The sequence below is a fragment of the Quercus robur genome, chromosome 8 (assembly GCF_932294415.1).
Source record: "Quercus robur chromosome 8, dhQueRobu3.1, whole genome shotgun sequence".
In the NCBI taxonomy this organism is placed as follows: Eukaryota; Viridiplantae; Streptophyta; class Magnoliopsida; order Fagales; family Fagaceae; genus Quercus; species Quercus robur.
The window spans coordinates 66,936,078-66,952,560 of NC_065541.1; the positions used below are offsets into that span (position 1 = coordinate 66,936,078).

The following is a 16,483-nucleotide window of genomic DNA, read 5'->3' on the forward strand; positions in this document are numbered from 1 at the left end:
AAAAAAATCTAGCACCCCAATCACCCGTGAGTCAGACAAACAAAGTTAAGAACTAAAGAGGTACAGTAGCTTGGAAGTTGTAGTCGAGCGTGTAAAATGGGTAGTATCGGTAACAGCTTGTTTTCTTATTCAGTTCTCAAAGCTCCTCTTGAAAACAAGAAGATATTGATGAACTCTGCATGCTATTCCTTTGTGTCCATTTCCAAGAGTAGCTCAAGCTTGAGAAAGATTAATTGTAAACTACCTGAGACTCAGACTGGGATTCAGCAGCACAGACACACAAGCAAAAAAGCCTCCGATTCAAAGACCAACAAGATGGAAGAGTACAACATTGCTATGAAGGGGATGATGAGGAACCCTTATGAGTATCATCATGATCTTGGTCAGCTCTCTTCTATTCCCTTTTTCTTCTTCTTGATAATAATTCACATTTCATTGTCATATAGGATTTTGGTCCACCTATATGTGTGGCTGTATAGTTATCTTCTTTCAAGTTTCAAAATATGAGATCCAGGTTAACTCAACTAGTAAAATCTCCTGTCATCAAATAAAGATTTTGAATTTGAAACTCATTAGTAGAACGAATGCTATAAGTTTCAAATCATATTGTGTATATATAAAAGAAGAGGCTTTAATATTGGTAAGTTTGTTACCAGGAAATGAAAAAATTAACGGTGGTAGTGGCATGGTGAGTTCAATTTATGGAATAGACAGACTGGTTTATGAATTTTGTTACATTGGCATATAGTAGCTATGTGTCTTCTATTAATTGTTTGGTTTTACAGCTATTAGCAAATGTTTCATTCAGGTCTTTAATAACTCAATTCGAATTGGCATTATGAGAGTCTTTTCTTTTTTCCCTTTTTCGATTTGGCCTTTCTATGTTAGTCTATAGTTGAGCTTTAAGATAGTGATACCTTTTAGAGAAGTAAATAAAAGTAATGGTGTTAATTGACTCTTTTACTCTAGCTTCTTCTCCTCCCCCACCCTACAAAAGATAAAGGTGCTAGAAGAGCAACTTTTTTAAGTATTTGTCATGCCAGTTTGACAGGAAAATATAGTTTTCTTGACCAACAAAAACAGTTTGAAAAGGTACCAATGAAAAAGTTCTGCATTGCACTATTATCATTTTTTTTTTTTCTTCACAAAAAAAAAAAAAAGATTCTTTTTTCCTTTTCTTTTCAGCAAAGGAATTTGACTGTTTGAACAACTTATGATGCAATAATATTCATTCATACATAGCATAATCATATATGCAGCAGCTGACAAAGCCATTTTGCTGGACGTTATTGATAATATAGGTTCTGAGATCTGTTTATTTGAGTAAAAGTAGCTAATTAGAGCAATATCTCTTTGTCAGAATAACAGTGACAATGATTTGAGGAAAGGGAGAAATAGAGAGGTTTGATTTATGGTATCTGGGTTTTGCCTTTGATATAAATGACCATGTGGATAACTCATTTGAATGAACATCTCAGACACAGAAAAAAAGAGTTCCGTGTTTTTTATTCAGGTTTCCTCACTGATCAATGTGCAGGCATGAACTATACCCTGATAACTGAAAATCTAATAGTGGGCTCCCAGCCACAGAAACCTGAAGATATAGATCACCTAAAAAAGGAAGAGAATGTGGCATATATTTTGAACTTGCAGCAGGACAAGGATGTTGAATATTGGGGAATTGACCTGCAGTCAATAATAAAAAGATGCAAAGAACTTGGAATCCGTCACATGAGGAGGCCTGTAAGTAAATTTTTCTTGTAGCACTACTTTTTAAATGATAATAGATACAAGTGATTTGGCATAAACTGAAGTCCTACACTGCTGAATTAATATGATTTTCTAGGCATTTGATCTACTTGGAATCAAAACTTTGGAGAAAGATTATGCTCAAAACTCAAAATTCTTTGGGATGAATGATTTGTTAAGTTTTTTCTTTAGTATTGGTGGAAACCCATAGATAAATTGATTAATCAATCACATTGAGATCTGAGAGATCTATGGTGTTTTGAGTAATTGAGTTACTATATATGAATTGTAGGCAAGAGACTTTGATCCAGATTCATTGAGAAGTGGATTACCTAAAGCTGTTTCATCACTGGAATGGGCCATTTTTGAGGGGAAAGGAAAAGTGTATGTGCACTGCACTGCTGGATTGGGGAGGGCACCAGCTGTTGCAATCTCTTACATGTTCTGGTTTTGTGGGATGAATGTGAGTCTTTCACTCTTTTGTATATTGTCATACCTTTTTCTTGAAAAGATATGTGCATAGTCTCTATGTTCATTCCTTCACATGCTCTGGAAAATACAGCACTTTCTACATTTATAGCAACTTAGTTTTGAGGCTGAGTTGAAGTTTAAAATGTTACATGAAACTGATTTGAATTCGGAAGTATGCATATTGAACTGAGTATAGAGATGTTTGAAAGGTTTCTTAGATAGACGATTTTTAAGAAGTTGCAACATTTTTTTATTTGCGGCAATGTGACAGTTGAATACAGCATATGATACACTAACTGCAAAAAGGCCTTGTGGCCCCAATAAGAGAGCAATACGTGGAGCTACTTATGATCTAGCTAAGAATGATCCATGGAAAGAGCCTTTTGAGAATCTTCCAGAAAATGCATTTGAGGGTATGGCAGATTGGGAGAGGAACTTGATTCAAGACCGTGTCCGTTCCCTCCGTGGAAGTTGAGCACTTAGGTAAGTACTTCTTCTTTTAATTTTTTTATATCAGAATTCTCCTTTTAAAATTAAAATGCCTTCAGCCTAATCTGAAATTTCACAGCTGTGCTCCTAATATATTGGAGCTGGTCATTCCAAGGACTATATGTTTGAGTAATAAGCAGATGTACTTGATGTGAGCATGACTTCTCTTTAGTCACCTTCTAAAGAAGTGAAATATGTCTTTCTTAAAAATGTAGTTTAAGTTGCTGCGACATTTGGCCTTTGATATTCAACATGCTTACTGGATTTCCTCAAACACCTGCAAAACACATGTATGACCTAAATAAAACGAAAAAAGAAAAAAAGAGAGACTCATGGAATTTAATTTAATTCCATATGGGATGTCTTTCTGAACTCCCTTAACTTTTAACTTTTTTCTTGCAACCTCTTCATGTGTTCATTATTGCTACATCTTATATTTGCCAGCAATGCCAAGATCCTTGTAGCTTAGTAGCATTTTTCTGGTCTCCTTTATGAGGAGAACCAAGGTTTGAACCCTCCTTCTCCCACTTGTTGTAGCTGTCACAAGTACAGTAAACAATGCAGTATTGTCTCTATGATGTAGTATTCTTTGCATGGATGATTGAAATGTTTTTCTACTTCTCTTTAACTCATTTGAGTTTGCTGAGTCATCATTTTACCGGAGCCAAACCAAATGAATTTGTCATTTTCATCCAAAAAAATTAGTCATGTGCTTGGCTTAAGTTTCCAACCATATTGATATTTTGATACAATGTTCATGCTTACAGGTTTCCATGCCATTAGAAATTCCCAGCATCTTATCAACAATAAATAGCAAGATAATGAAACATAGAGTGGGTACAGGGGCAATTTCAGGCCTGCACTCAAAGTTGGAGCTTTTCAAGTATACTTTACCAGCCTCTCTTGGAAAGAATTAAAATCTAGCTTTAATTGTGTATGTATGATTTATGATTCAAATAATGTATTTAAGAAGCAAATAAAATTGAGCTGCCAAGATGGCACTGGGGGTTTAGCAGTTGCAATAGTTTTTGACATTTGGTCATCTGACCAATTATTTATCTATATAATCTTGGTCATCTGACCAAGATGGCACTGGGCTTCATTTTAATACAATTCCAATTCCGTTATTTATCCAAAAAAAAAAAAAAAAAAATTGTCTATATAATCTATAAAAGGCGAAGACATTTGAGTTTTTTTGGACTTCAGAAAATTTTGCCACCTCACTTTGGAGGCTTCACAATTTTTTACATCAGCATTAATAATTTATTAATACTGACAAATCACAATTATCAATCTATCAAAACAAATCACAATTATGTACCATATTCAAAGTAGAGTCCATGTTGGTCTCTAAATCCTATACGATTAAAAGAACTAGGCTAAGCTCAACCCATACATCTATATAAGAAGCAACAACCCTCATAAAAATTAATGTTTTAGAACTTAACAATAAGTAATGTTAAATTTTCTCTTTTTGAGCAAAATAAAATAAATAAATAGATGAGTTTGGATTCATTAAATATATGTGTAACATGTAACAAATTTGAGATTAAATTGCTAAAATTTAGTAGAATTTGGAACAAGATTGAGATCTATATATTTTGATTAATTCAGATTTAGAATAAGTACCCTCTCATTCTTAAGTGCACTTAAGTAGACCAAATGGACAGAAGTGCAAGAATCACTTTGCTTTTTTGTTTCCCCTTCTACTAGCCAGCTAGCAATGAGAGCATTCAATGGAGGTATTAGATGGTGCGAATCAAGAGTGTACATGCATCGCGTATCTTAGTACAATTGGCCTTTTTGTGCCAGATCATTGATGAATTAATAACCATCATTATTTCCAGTGAAAAGAAATGAAAGAAAAAAAGTGTACATCTATGAATCTGCTTGTAGAACATTTCAAAACTTTAAAATTTTATATTTGTATCCTATATCCTGCAACTAATGTACATTAAAATTTTACAACATTTTAGGAAGTGGGGGAAGTTTGTAGCTTTGAAAGCTGTGCTTGACGGCGTCCTAAATGGAATGCAGTGACTATCCACAATAAGCACACCTGAGTAGTGGAAGCAAAGGTGAATAAATTCTCCAGAATCTCACCTTAACCAAAAAGAATATAAGGAACAAAAAAGAAGAGAGAAGTAAAGTTAACTATACACATACAGGTAAGGCATATATTGAGACAGTTGACGTTCTCCCATTGAGAGTGCTAGAAAGTAGCTTGTACATCCCTGCAGCGGTAGCATCTCCAAGTCTTTGAACAACTACATCTATACACACCTGCAGTAGTATATACTCAGAGAGTGTATTGATGAGCTTTGCTATTAACCCTTTATGTGTGGCATCCAATTAATGTAGCATAAGTCACACACTGAAACAATGTATTCCTATAACAGATGGCATGTTATGAAGCCATGTTTTCTCTTTAGATCAAAGCCCTATCTCAACTTGAGGAACCTCTAAAACTAAATTCAGGACTTCTGAATTTACATAAACACAACCAGCTGCCAAAAGTTTCTATGTGATTAAAACAAAAACAAAAATAAATTCTGGGAAAAAAGGGGTCATGCCTTTGCTTTGTATTTCTCATCCTGAGAGACAACTGTAAATAGGAGTTCTCTTCCAGGCCTGGTCACAACATAAGTAACAACCTGCACAATAATAAAGTCGGAATTTTTAAAACCTACTTAACAATCATATATTGACCTTCAACTTCAGCCATCTTTCTTCCTAAACACAACATAATTTCCCTTTAAGAATGAATATGTGGAGAGTGAAATTTAGTCAACAATAAAACCAGAGGATGACTGCAGAATGAGTAAAAAATGGGTCTAAGAAGGAAAACACAACTCGCATTTACACAAGACATACCTTTCGCAAGGTCTCAGACACAGCAATGGCTACCCAAGTTGGCCAAATGGCAATAGCAATCAAATTTAAGAATGAAACAAAAGGAGCAGAGCAAAGAGCTATAGTAACCCCAGCAACAGTAAGAACGCGCCCCTGTATTTTAACAAATGAAAGCAACATAAATAACAAAAGTTAAATAGATGATGATACATTTATTTCATTAACTTGCAGGACATATATATTACTTGGAGATATTGATCCTATGTCCTATTGAATTTAAAAAATGCAACGTCTGGGCACAATACATAAAACTGCAGAAAATTTATACAACTTTAAGATGATTTAGCTCCTAGGAAAAATGTCTTTATTTTTCCTTCAAAAAGTTACGTATTTTTTCTCAAAGATGCCTTAAAATGCATGGAAACTCATTACATGTCAAGAAATAGGAATAGGAATCACAATTCCAATATATTTAACAAACATTAGTACGTGTACAACTGCAGTTGACAAAATGAGTTTTGCATAAAACAATAATTAAATTGCTAAGGAAACTGATATATGGCACTTCCTAGATCTCCAAGCGTACTGCCACCTCTCAAGGTTAGAAGTCTTGATTTTGTACTAGAGTCAGTCATTATGGATTTTCAAAACTACTAACAGAAACTCAACAATACATTAAAAGCCTGAAGAATTTTAAGTCAGCAGAATATAGGTACCATCTAGATTTACCACACCTGGGCCCCTCCAAATTCACCCAAACTAAAAATAAAAAAGACATTGAAGGATTAGGGTCATCATTCGTATGGTTGTGTACTTTGGAAGGCAATTAGACTTGGATGGGGATTCTTCTCTAGATTTGGGGGGCTTGGTTTAGGTGATGGCAGAAGAATTAGGTTCTGGGAGGATGTGTGGTGCTCTGATAGGAGTGTAGCATCCTTATATCCTATGTTGTTTCAGCTAGTAGTTAGCAAAGAGACCATGGTGTTGGATTACATTGAGATGAGAAATGGAGGAATCCAGTGGATCCCCATGTTTGTGAGATGTACTCATGATTGGGAGCTAGAAATTTTGCTCATTTTTTTCCCAAAGTCTCTATTCATTCCAGCTCCAAATAGGAATGGATATACAACCTGCATACTCCTTAGATTCTTCTTTTGTACATTTGTTTCTTTGTTACCTCTATATAAAAAAGGGAGGAGGGGTGGAGAAAGAGAGAAATTCCATTTAAGAGGTTTACAGCATATAAACATAGATATATATATCCATCAGCTGCCAACCAAATACTTGTCCTTTTTTCAGGCCTTAAATGAGCTATATTTTATAATGTTCTCAAAAGGCCTATTAGTTTCATTATTGAAGACAAAACCTCAAATTCAGATATAAGCATAAAACTAACCATGAGGCATGCACCCTCAGGAGGCAAAGATCTAAGTAAGTTCTTTAGACATTATTTCTCATATTCTTTGTTGTAACACCATGATATAACATCTAAATGACAGCCGAAATTCATCTTATAAATAACATACCGTCAAGGTAAGTTGTCCGGCAAGAATAAAAGCAGCAATGAAACTATTTATCTGGGCAAACAATCTTCTTCTCTCAACAGAGCTAGTAATAGTTGCAGCGATTACGCTCGCTTTCTGCAGAAGCAGAAAATGAATACAAATTCAAATTAATAATTACAAGTGCAACAGTGGTTGATAAATTAAGCACAGAAAATTCAACCCAACTGAATTCAACCAAGGTGTAGATCCCAACTGAAAATCAAGCACTAAAAACATGACTTTGGACATGGACAGGAATTTCTGTACAGACACAAATCCATATCTGGTGTGGGTTGCTTGTGCATGAAAGAAGACATGTCTTCTTTTTAACAGATTAACATAATATGTGCTAGCTATTATAATGTATGGTAATCAATACCAATAAAAGAGAAAACATAAAAAATTTAAAAAAAAAAAATGTAAATGGAATGAGAAAAGATTTAGTCTGATCCCAAAAAGAGGACAGTAAACAAAGTTGGCTAGAAAAATATCAAATGAGTAAGCCATTTCTTATGCTTCCTTTCCCTTTCCTCATTCTTCCTAAGAATCAGAGGGAGGTAAAGATGGCAAAGGAAAAAGAAAATTGTACTTCAGCTTTTTAAGCACACAAAGAACAATTCATGTAAGTCCAAATCACACAACATATATTGAGAGGTTTATTCTAGAATCAAAGTACATTTTTTGCGACTGAGAAATATCTTACTTGGAAATAGAAGAATGAAGAGACAACTGCACTAAGCCACAGGAACAAAGACACGTACAACAAATAAGTTGAAGACAATATGAGCCGGAGTCCATCTAAGATGGTCCAAAGCTGAGGCTTTGCCATGGAACTCGGAAACTTAGGAGAAGAATTTCTGAGAGGTTGTGCAGTCTGCCGATCACCATGAACCTCGTTTTGTTGATCAAGATCAGCTTCCCTAGAAACAAAAAAGAAACCAAGTCAAGAAATATGAGGTTTAGCCCTTACATCCCTGATCCAACCCATGCTTTCCAATAAATTATAACAGATCAGTTTGAACCTTCTTTGAGAAAGCTTTTTAAACAGTTACCCAGAAACTGAGTTGAAGTTTCCAGGCATGGCTTGGGTATCAAAATCAGAAGGGCAAAAAATCTTGTCATTTATATATTTATTATTCAGATTACATAAACCACATGTCAGCATATAGATTCAAGGCCGTTTAACTACATTGAGGCTAGGACTGATATGATAGGAAATACGCAAGCCCACCCCCCCCCCCCCCCCCCCCCCCACAAAAGAAAAAAAGCAAATAAATGAAAGAAGAAAAGAACGAGAAATTATGAACACAACCTAGAGAATTTTACCATCTTTTAGTCACTTATGCAATCAAAAAATTAGAGATATAGCTGACCTGATGGGAGTTAATTCCTCAGGAAGATGGGAATTATGGGATACATCCTTGTTTATCCCTTTTGATGACTGTGCAGCAAATTCCATTAGCAAAGCAGCAAATAGGAGTAGAACTGCAAGGAATCAACCTTGGATTAAAACCCACCGAAAACAAGAAGGAAAGAGAGTTAAGCAAATTTACAATTTCCAAGGAGCTGAACAAGCAATCTTACATGGCCCCAACCAAGCCATTCCGGTGGCAAACAATGACCCAAAAAGCTGGCCAAGTGTGGCACCGGCACCAATGAACCCAAACAATCTTGAACCTGACTGAATACAGAACGAGTTAAATATGTATCAAAATATCAACTTGTTATCAGATATCTTGTGGCAGCAAACAGACCTCGCTGTCCATGACATCAATCACTCTTGCCCAAGTTGAAGAAATTGTTATTAGATTAAGCAGAGCAACCTTCAAAAAAGCAAAAATTCCCATGAAGATCTAAATTTTGGAAATACTCTACAATATCTAAAAGTCAAAAAATAATAAATAGACCTTAAAAAATAAGATTAATTTCATACCCAAAGGAAGAATGCAACTCTCACTAAAATATAAAACCATCCATGGTTATCCCATTGTACAGAGTATGTAGAATTAGCATCAACCTTTTGTTCCTCTTTTGAAGTAGAGGATGTAGCCACTGATCCCTAGACAAGGGGGGAAAAAGAGCAAATTAGTGCGGGATGAAAACAGAATCAAATTTGGGGAGTGAGCAAGCAGCTCAATAAAAAACAATTATTTTATAATAAGATTCTAATCTTACCTTTAATTTGGATAATGAATATCCAGCCGATGAGGAAAGCCATAGAATGAAGAATAAAACAAGTGATATGCTAAAAAACCTGTGTATCAAAACCAATGCCTGGAATTTCAAGAAGCAACTATTACAGGAGGATATGTGAAGAAACATAACTTAAAACTAAAGGGAAAACCAAAACAATAAAAAAATCTACTGACTTCAAAATGAATTTTCCTTTTTTTTGCTTTTATAAATGAAAATTAATTCACGAAGATAACCAGATGCAGAACAATTAGATACCACCAAAACTAATGATTTCAAACACCTTATTTGGTTATAGGTGAATTTGAATGGCTATTGGCTACCCCAAAAGAAGTGATTATTGTTCAACTAATGAGAAAACTACACTACTCATTACCATTGTGGGCAATGAAAATAATGGGGCATGGGCGGTATGTAATCAATGACCACACCTATGTGCTCTTATGATCAGAGTTTAAGATCAAAAGATGTGGGGAACAGCAATGACAACAGAGCATAAGACACTTAGTCATGGTTAGAGGGTAAGGCACATGAAAAACACACATAGGTTGACTATCTCTTTTGGAAAGCCCAAAGAAATTGAATTGGGGTAGCTAAAATCCAGCAAACTAAACAAATAAGTATGGTTAATCCTCTCAAGAAAACACAAAAATGATTATAGACATTGCAATCACCAGTTTTGCCCACTGAAACCATAACATTGCACATTGATACAAGCATGTTCTAAAATACAGAGTTTGAACACATAGTATGCATTGTCCAGTACATGGCAACATAATTACTTGGATATTTTACAAGCCAAAAACAAGTCATTTATCATTGACAAGCTAATATTTATTAAGTACACCACATATCATAGTCCTCTTCATCAAAATCATCATTTACCTCAGCATTGTCATTGTACATCTCATACACATTCACCCACATCACATAAGCTAACTAAAAACATACAAAACCCAATTCATCACCCCATCTTCTATTTTGCATTCATTTTCCCTTTCCTTACATTAATTCTTAAAATTTATCACAAAAACATAAGTGGGCCAATCATAAAACCAATCCAAGAAACTCATACACTTGAATATATATACTAATTAAATGGTGGGTTCAATTCATACATACCTTGCCTTTGGAAAGACTAGGCAAAGAGAAAATGAAAGTGGAAAGAGGAGCAGCAATCAAAGTAAGCACCAAGGACCCCACAAAGAGACCCGGCAGGTTTGATATGCCCAATGAGATTGCACCATCATCACGCAAAGGAAGCACCACGAAGTAGGCGCTCAAGATCTAAAGCTCAAAAAATAACAACGACCCAGTTGAGTGAAAATTGAGAATAATATATATACATATATATATATATATATATATATAATATGTGATAAAGGTGAATGAATGAATCAGAGGGGGAGGCTTACGAAGAAGAAGCAAGAGGAGGAGTGGAGCAATATGGAAGTCTCGTGAGGGTGCACTGTAACGAATATGGAGAGGATCGCATCTAAGCGGGGCCTGCTTATCATGTTCATCGTGTTTGGTTGTCGCTGTAAAAGACAATAACGGAGGAACTTTGTGAGTTTTATTGAACATTTACTCCAGCTCCATGGTCAAAGGACTCAGAGCAGACATGACTTTGTATAATATATAGTCTTTTGTCCCTACCATTTCTTTTTTTTTCTTTTCTTTTTTCAGTAACGTTATAAACATAATGTTTTTTCACTTTTATTTTTTGGAAAAACATTTAATATAATGAGAAACAAAAAATAATAACTAAACAACTCATGAACAAACTCTCTAAATTCCCGCTTATATTAAAAACTGATTGGTGTGATCTAATGATAAAGAGCTATCATCAGGAGTGAACGCTGTAAAATGAAACTCTCTAAAAATAAAAATAAAAAAAAAACTCCAAATTATATGATAATGAAATGAAAAAAAATTAAGTATAAACTCCAGATTGTTTGAGTTCAACACCATTGTTTGGTGGTGAACTCAATCTTAAATTGTGTTCAAATTAAAATTAAATAAATAATTTTATTTTAATACTGACATTGTTTGATGATGAACTAAAGTGGTTATGGTTGAAAATGTTATAACATGAGTACAAAAAAGATATAAGCCCTTTTTTTTTTATAATATTTATAAAGTGGTGTTCTAGCCTTTTTTTTTTTTTTTTTTCAAACTATTTCATTTCCTACTCGAAACATTCTCAAAAATCATATGAGCTTATAGTATGGTGGATTAAACTAGGGGAAACAACAACCCCAACCTTTTTTTTTTTTTTTAATCCTTTATAATATTTATATCTATTAAACATTTTTAAAGATATAGCCTCTAGGTTTATGTCACCGCCAGACCAATAAACCCACCACTTTAGTATTCCTGTGGGGGTGACCTAATTAATTTGAATTCAACAAAAACTAGAATATTGAATTGAATCAGGTTTGGAAGTATAGTTGAATGAACTCTGGTACATTGGTGAAAATATATTTTAGCGAAAAAAATAAAAAGGCCAAAAGATACACAGTTCATGAAATGAAAAGGCCAAAAATAAAAGGGGCACGATTGGTTTAGATGTTATAAAGATCATGTATACTATTATTATATTAAAAATGACAAAAATTTTTCTACACTTTCCAATATATTATATAACAATTTATAAGATTATCAACGTGTAACGTTTAAACTAATCAAACAATTTATTAAAAAAGTTATGTAACTAAAGTTACATATGGATGATCCTTTCAACCTAGTTTGCGTTTAGATATGGCTTATTTTGCTGAGAACTCAAAACTTATTGTTGAAAACACTGTAACAAAATATTTTTTTATTGCTCAAATTTATTGTTTACCCACAATTTGCACTTGGGAACCAGCCAAAAATGCAGCTTACCAAAACGTAAACGTAAATGCAACTTACCCAAACGGAGCTCTAGTGTGTAAATATAATTTGAGTTAAAAATAGATAAACCATAGTGTATTTTGGTAAAATAAATAGAGGGTAAATTGTAAATTACACCCCTAAAGTTTGAGATGTCTAGATTTTACATCCTAAAGTTTCAAAATTATGATTTTATTCCCTGAAGTTTGAGAGTGTTTGGATTTTATACCATACATTTTAGAATTTGGGTTTTACTCCCTAAATTTCAGGGATGTTTGGATTTTACTATCTAATATTTGGAAGTGTTTGGATTTTACACCCTAAAATTTTAGAATTTTGGGTGTAAAATTCAAACACTTCCAAACTTTAGGGGATAAAATCCATATTTTGAAACGTCAGGTGTAAAATTCAAATTCTAAACTTTCAATTTACCCCCTAAACTTTCAAAGTGTAAAATCTAAACTTGTCCAAGTATAATTTTCAATTTACCCCCTAAATAAAAATGTTAACAAACAAGCAGGTGACACGTGGGCAATAGTAGAGAGGCGCGGGCAAGAATATTGGTCAATTCCTCGAAGAGAGATGCTACGTCCACAATATTTTTATAACAAATCACAGGTGGTTAGTTGTTATTGGTTCAAATTTAAAACTAATGCTAAGATTACTTTTTTACCCCAATAATAACAACTAGTAACAACCTACCACTTAGGATTTGTTGTAAAAATATTGTAGACATGTCATTTCTCTTCCTCGAACTGCAGAGAGATCAAAAGAAAAGAGAGCATTGAAGATTTAGGGCTCGTTTAGTAATGTTGTATTTTTTTTAAAATAGGCGTAGTAAAAAAGCGTGTGAAATTACGTGTAATATTATTTATACACAAAAAAAAATTGTTTTTCAAACCACCTACCAAACAGCCCCTTATAATCCCAACCCCACCCTCCTCCCGATGAGTAGCACTTGGTGCAGAGGACGATCACTACTCGTAGCTTCCAGAACCCTCAAAACAACACCAACGAAAACAATCAAAACTATCATCACTTCTTCAACGCTGAAGCTGAACCCGAATCCTACTTCTACAAGATTCTTCCACTATCGAACCCGTCTCACTCATTCATCACCACCGTTTTTAATGGCTGCTGCTAGGGTTTCCAATGAAGGAGGAGACGGCGTCGTTCGCTTCCCTCTGTCTCCTTCCGCAGCTCTCGTTATTCAGAAGGGAGATATCACCAAATGGTTCGTTGACTCCAAAACCGATGCCATTGTCAGTGCCTCTCTCTCTCTCTCTCTCTCTCTCTCTGTTTACAACATTGTTTATGTATATAATATATGACTGAGCAAATCGATTAAGTTCTCGTTATTTATAATGGCCAAACAAATTGTTGATTAATCTGTGTGTTTAACTGCGTATTGATTGATATTGTCGATCTTAGTGAAATGCCTAAAATATCATGACCCATGTTCTATTTTCATCATTTTCGACCCTGAAATTTTAAAATGTACTACATTTCGACACACACATACACATACCCACCAAAAAAAAACACTAACAGAATTGGATGGAAGGAAGAAATGGAATATGTATTGTATTTTGATTTTGAATTGTGATTCCATGTTACCAGTTATGCTATCAATTTAAATTAATAGGTTCAGTGACCACCCTGACTTGAAAAAAAAATGTATATATATACTTTAAAATATATATATTATATACTAAATTAACCTATTTTGACCATCTTAATAAAATTTTTGAACACCTTTACTTGAGAATAATAAGAATTTGAGTTCAATAAATATAAGAGTTTTCACAATAATTTCACAATAAATTTTATGTGATAAGCTGTTACTAATTCTAATTCGGGTTCAATATTGACGTGTTTTACTCACTAATAATAGGCTAACAACTTGTTGCATAAGATTTGTTATGAAATTGTTGTAGTCACTTTATTATTCTCATATCAGCATTTTCAATTTGCAATTTATCTTTTTTTTCTTATTCTCTTTGATAGTACAAAAAAATTATATTATTTCATGTATTTGAATGTTTTTTTTTGTGACGTTATGTATTTGCATGGTTTTTTTTTTTTTTTTTTGTGACGTTAATATGTTCGAATTCTCTCTTTATAAATTTTGAATAATTTAGTAATTACCCTAAAAAAAATTCCTAGGGTCGCCACTGACCTATATGGTCGTGGAGCCCACATGTTGTGAGAGGAAGGATTCATATATTGGATGTATGAGGTAATTGTTGCAATGGGTGCCATTGTTACCTGATTGCATAATTAGGGATTCAGAAGCTACTTTATCTAGTTTCTTATTTGCAATGAATTATCAATTACTATGAGTTCCAGTGCGTCTTTCTTCATTATGAGGGACATGTTCTGCAGGTTAATCCAGCAAATGAGCAAATGCTTGGAGGTGGGGGTGCAGATGGGGGTAATACATTAATCTCTTATGGGTATTTGTTGTAATAGCAATAAGACAACGACCATAACTTTGATACTTCTGTGTTTTTTTTTCTTCAGCTATACATAGAGCTGCTGGTCCAGACCTCCTTCAAGCTTGTTATAAAGTTCCAGAAGTCAGCCCTGGAGTTCGTTGCCCCACAGGAGAAGCAAGGCTTACCCCGTAAGCTCTTATGGCCTAAGTTCTGTTTTTTACTTACGGCATTGTTTTAACTTGTATGTCAGAAACACATATCAATAGACTAACTAGTTGTATCATAACTATGCAGAGGTTTTAAATTGCCTGCATCTCATGTAATTCACACCGTTGGACCCATCTACAATGCTGATAGTAACCCTCAAGCCTCTCTGAGAAATGCATATAGGTACTTCTTGTGTATGTTGCTGCTATTATAGTTAGCATGTTTTATTTGTCACTGTTAAAGATGATTTCTTTTTGCCAAATCAATTACAGGAACAGCTTGAGTGTTGCCAAAGAAAACAGCATTCAATATATTGCATTTCCTGCCATATCCTGTGGTGTGTATGGGTAAGCTGAACAGCTGTCACTAACAAGGTGTTTCAAGCACAGGATTACACATATTTCTTATAACATAGAAAAACAGCTTATCTTCTTGGTTGCTTTTATTGAGTCCTAACATCTGTTGCCCTTAATGACAAGAATTTCGAATGGAGAATTCATTTACCTAAGTGATGTGGACTGAGTCAATTAAATTTTTGACCTTTCAATAACTCATGCTTTAACGTGCTCTTAATTCAGTTCTAATCAATAACATGAGGAAAATTACCAATGTTCTTCATAATTTTGGCAACAAAAACATTATGAAAATTACTTGCTCAGTTGAAGTTATAAATGACTGAGGTATAGTTGTGGATTCTAATTTCTCCTCTTTAGATGTCCATAAAAAGTGTATGAAAATTATATCTTTTTTATATTCCTTATCATATCTTTCAGATATCCTTTCGATGAAGCTGCGACGATAGCTATATCTACAGTTAAAGAGTCCTCAAATGACTTTAAAGAGGTATTCCTCTATTTTTTTCTTCTTCTTTTTTTTTTTCTTTTTTTTTTTTGCTTTGGACTCCACATTTCCAGTATCTTCACTTATTTTATGTGGCAAAGTTGTTTGGTTCTTATAAATGTGCAATTTCTTGTGAACTGGCATTTACATGATGTATTGTTTGCAGGTACACTTTGTTCTATTCTCTCCAGATATTTACAATGTGTGGTTGAACAAGGCAAACGAAGTGCTGAAAGATTAGTCTGTTATATCAGCTAGCTATGGAGAGAATTATGGGCACTTGCCTATCATATCTATATGTGCAGCTGTTCTACTTTGAAGTTGATGGTGGCTTGTGTATGGAATTTCCATATATAAAACTTAAATATCTAAGGTTGATAAAATTTAAGTGACAACTACTTTTGAGAAGATGTCCTTTCTCTTGGAAAAACGGATCATGCTAATTATGTGTCATTGTAAATTATACCTGTTTGAATGCTAGTTGAACTTCTTTCTCCATAATGCCCCTATTATGTGCATCTAATAATAAGAAACAGGTTCTCAAATCTTAATACATTGTGTTGCTTTTGTTCCATAGCATTAGTGTTGATTTTCTGTTCTTGTTATTTTGAACAAACAAACATCAAATCCATACCATTACTGAAAATTCTGTAAGTAGTTGATTATCATGCAGGCATATCTGACAGCTTCCTTTCATGTTAAATAGGTTTTTCTGGTCAAGACCATAACCAACTATATTAAGTTTCAATCTGATTGTGAACTTGAAACTCAGGTTGTCTTTCTGGCTTCTTGCCTACTTGACAGTAAAGGGTTAGCAATCCTGAT

The 16,483-nt window shown here is 34.1% G+C and overlaps 3 protein-coding genes across 4 annotated transcripts; 2 read left to right on the forward strand and 1 right to left on the reverse strand.

The window, feature by feature from the left end:
* On the forward strand, nucleotides 1–3,731 carry LOC126697833 (phosphoglucan phosphatase LSF2, chloroplastic). Of its 2 annotated transcripts, XR_007646266.1 has the most exons (6): nucleotides 1–382; nucleotides 1,538–1,743; nucleotides 2,042–2,212; nucleotides 2,492–2,703; nucleotides 2,789–2,860; nucleotides 3,477–3,731. XR_007646266.1 is itself a non-coding variant. In XM_050394956.1 (5 exons), the coding sequence occupies exons 1-4, from the start codon at nucleotides 97–99 to the stop codon at nucleotides 2,693–2,695; spliced, it is 867 nt and encodes a 288-aa protein (XP_050250913.1). In that variant the 5' UTR covers nucleotides 3–96; the 3' UTR covers nucleotides 2,696–2,703; nucleotides 3,477–3,731. The 2 variants fall into 2 exon arrangements, 1 of the variants encoding a protein (XP_050250913.1); XM_050394956.1 differs by lacking the exon at nucleotides 2,789–2,860 and having other exon boundaries at nucleotides 3–382.
* A 763-nt stretch (nucleotides 3,732–4,494) lies between these two features.
* LOC126697834 (uncharacterized) lies at nucleotides 4,495–10,918 on the reverse strand. Its single transcript, XM_050394957.1, has 13 exons — nucleotides 10,715–10,918; nucleotides 10,422–10,586; nucleotides 9,282–9,380; nucleotides 9,040–9,165; nucleotides 8,861–8,929; nucleotides 8,691–8,787; nucleotides 8,480–8,591; nucleotides 7,810–8,026; nucleotides 7,089–7,202; nucleotides 5,584–5,715; nucleotides 5,283–5,363; nucleotides 4,876–4,992; nucleotides 4,495–4,768 (listed from the first exon to the last, which is right to left on the reverse strand). Exons 1-13 carry the CDS (start codon nucleotides 10,820–10,822, stop codon nucleotides 4,682–4,684), a joined length of 1,524 nt encoding a protein of 507 aa, XP_050250914.1. The 5' UTR covers nucleotides 10,823–10,918; the 3' UTR covers nucleotides 4,495–4,681.
* A 2,152-nt stretch (nucleotides 10,919–13,070) lies between these two features.
* On the forward strand, nucleotides 13,071–16,209 carry LOC126697835 (uncharacterized). The gene is made up of 7 exons (XM_050394958.1): nucleotides 13,071–13,435; nucleotides 14,559–14,607; nucleotides 14,697–14,799; nucleotides 14,906–15,001; nucleotides 15,091–15,165; nucleotides 15,592–15,661; nucleotides 15,825–16,209. Exons 1-7 carry the CDS (start codon nucleotides 13,121–13,123, stop codon nucleotides 15,897–15,899), a joined length of 783 nt encoding a protein of 260 aa, XP_050250915.1. The 5' UTR covers nucleotides 13,071–13,120; the 3' UTR covers nucleotides 15,900–16,209.
* The last annotated feature ends 274 nt before the right edge of the window (nucleotides 16,210–16,483 follow it).

Bases quoted from the DNA above. Each gene is read 5' to 3' on its own strand.
- LOC126697835 (XM_050394958.1), top strand. From the start codon at position 13,121: ATGAGTAGCACTTGGTGCAGAGGACGATCACTACTCGTAGCTTCCAGA. The intron at 15,002-15,090 runs GTACTTCTTGTG...AATCAATTACAG, and splicing joins TCTCTGAGAAATGCATATAG to GAACAGCTTGAGTGTTGCCA. The intron at 15,662-15,824 runs GTATTCCTCTAT...TATTGTTTGCAG, and splicing joins CCTCAAATGACTTTAAAGAG to GTACACTTTGTTCTATTCTC.
- LOC126697833 (XM_050394956.1), top strand. From the start codon at position 97: ATGGGTAGTATCGGTAACAGCTTGTTTTCTTATTCAGTTCTCAAAGCT. The intron at 383-1,537 runs GTCAGCTCTCTT...ATCAATGTGCAG, and splicing joins TGAGTATCATCATGATCTTG to GCATGAACTATACCCTGATA. The intron at 2,213-2,491 runs GTGAGTCTTTCA...GCAATGTGACAG, and splicing joins TCTGGTTTTGTGGGATGAAT to TTGAATACAGCATATGATAC.
- LOC126697834 (XM_050394957.1), bottom strand. From the start codon at position 10,822: ATGAACATGATAAGCAGGCCCCGCTTAGATGCGATCCTCTCCATATTC. The intron at 9,166-9,281 runs GTAAGATTAGAA...CCCCTTGTCTAG, and splicing joins ATTCATTATCCAAATTAAAG to GGATCAGTGGCTACATCCTC. The intron at 8,592-8,690 runs GTAAGATTGCTT...GATTCCTTGCAG, and splicing joins AATGGCTTGGTTGGGGCCAT to TTCTACTCCTATTTGCTGCT.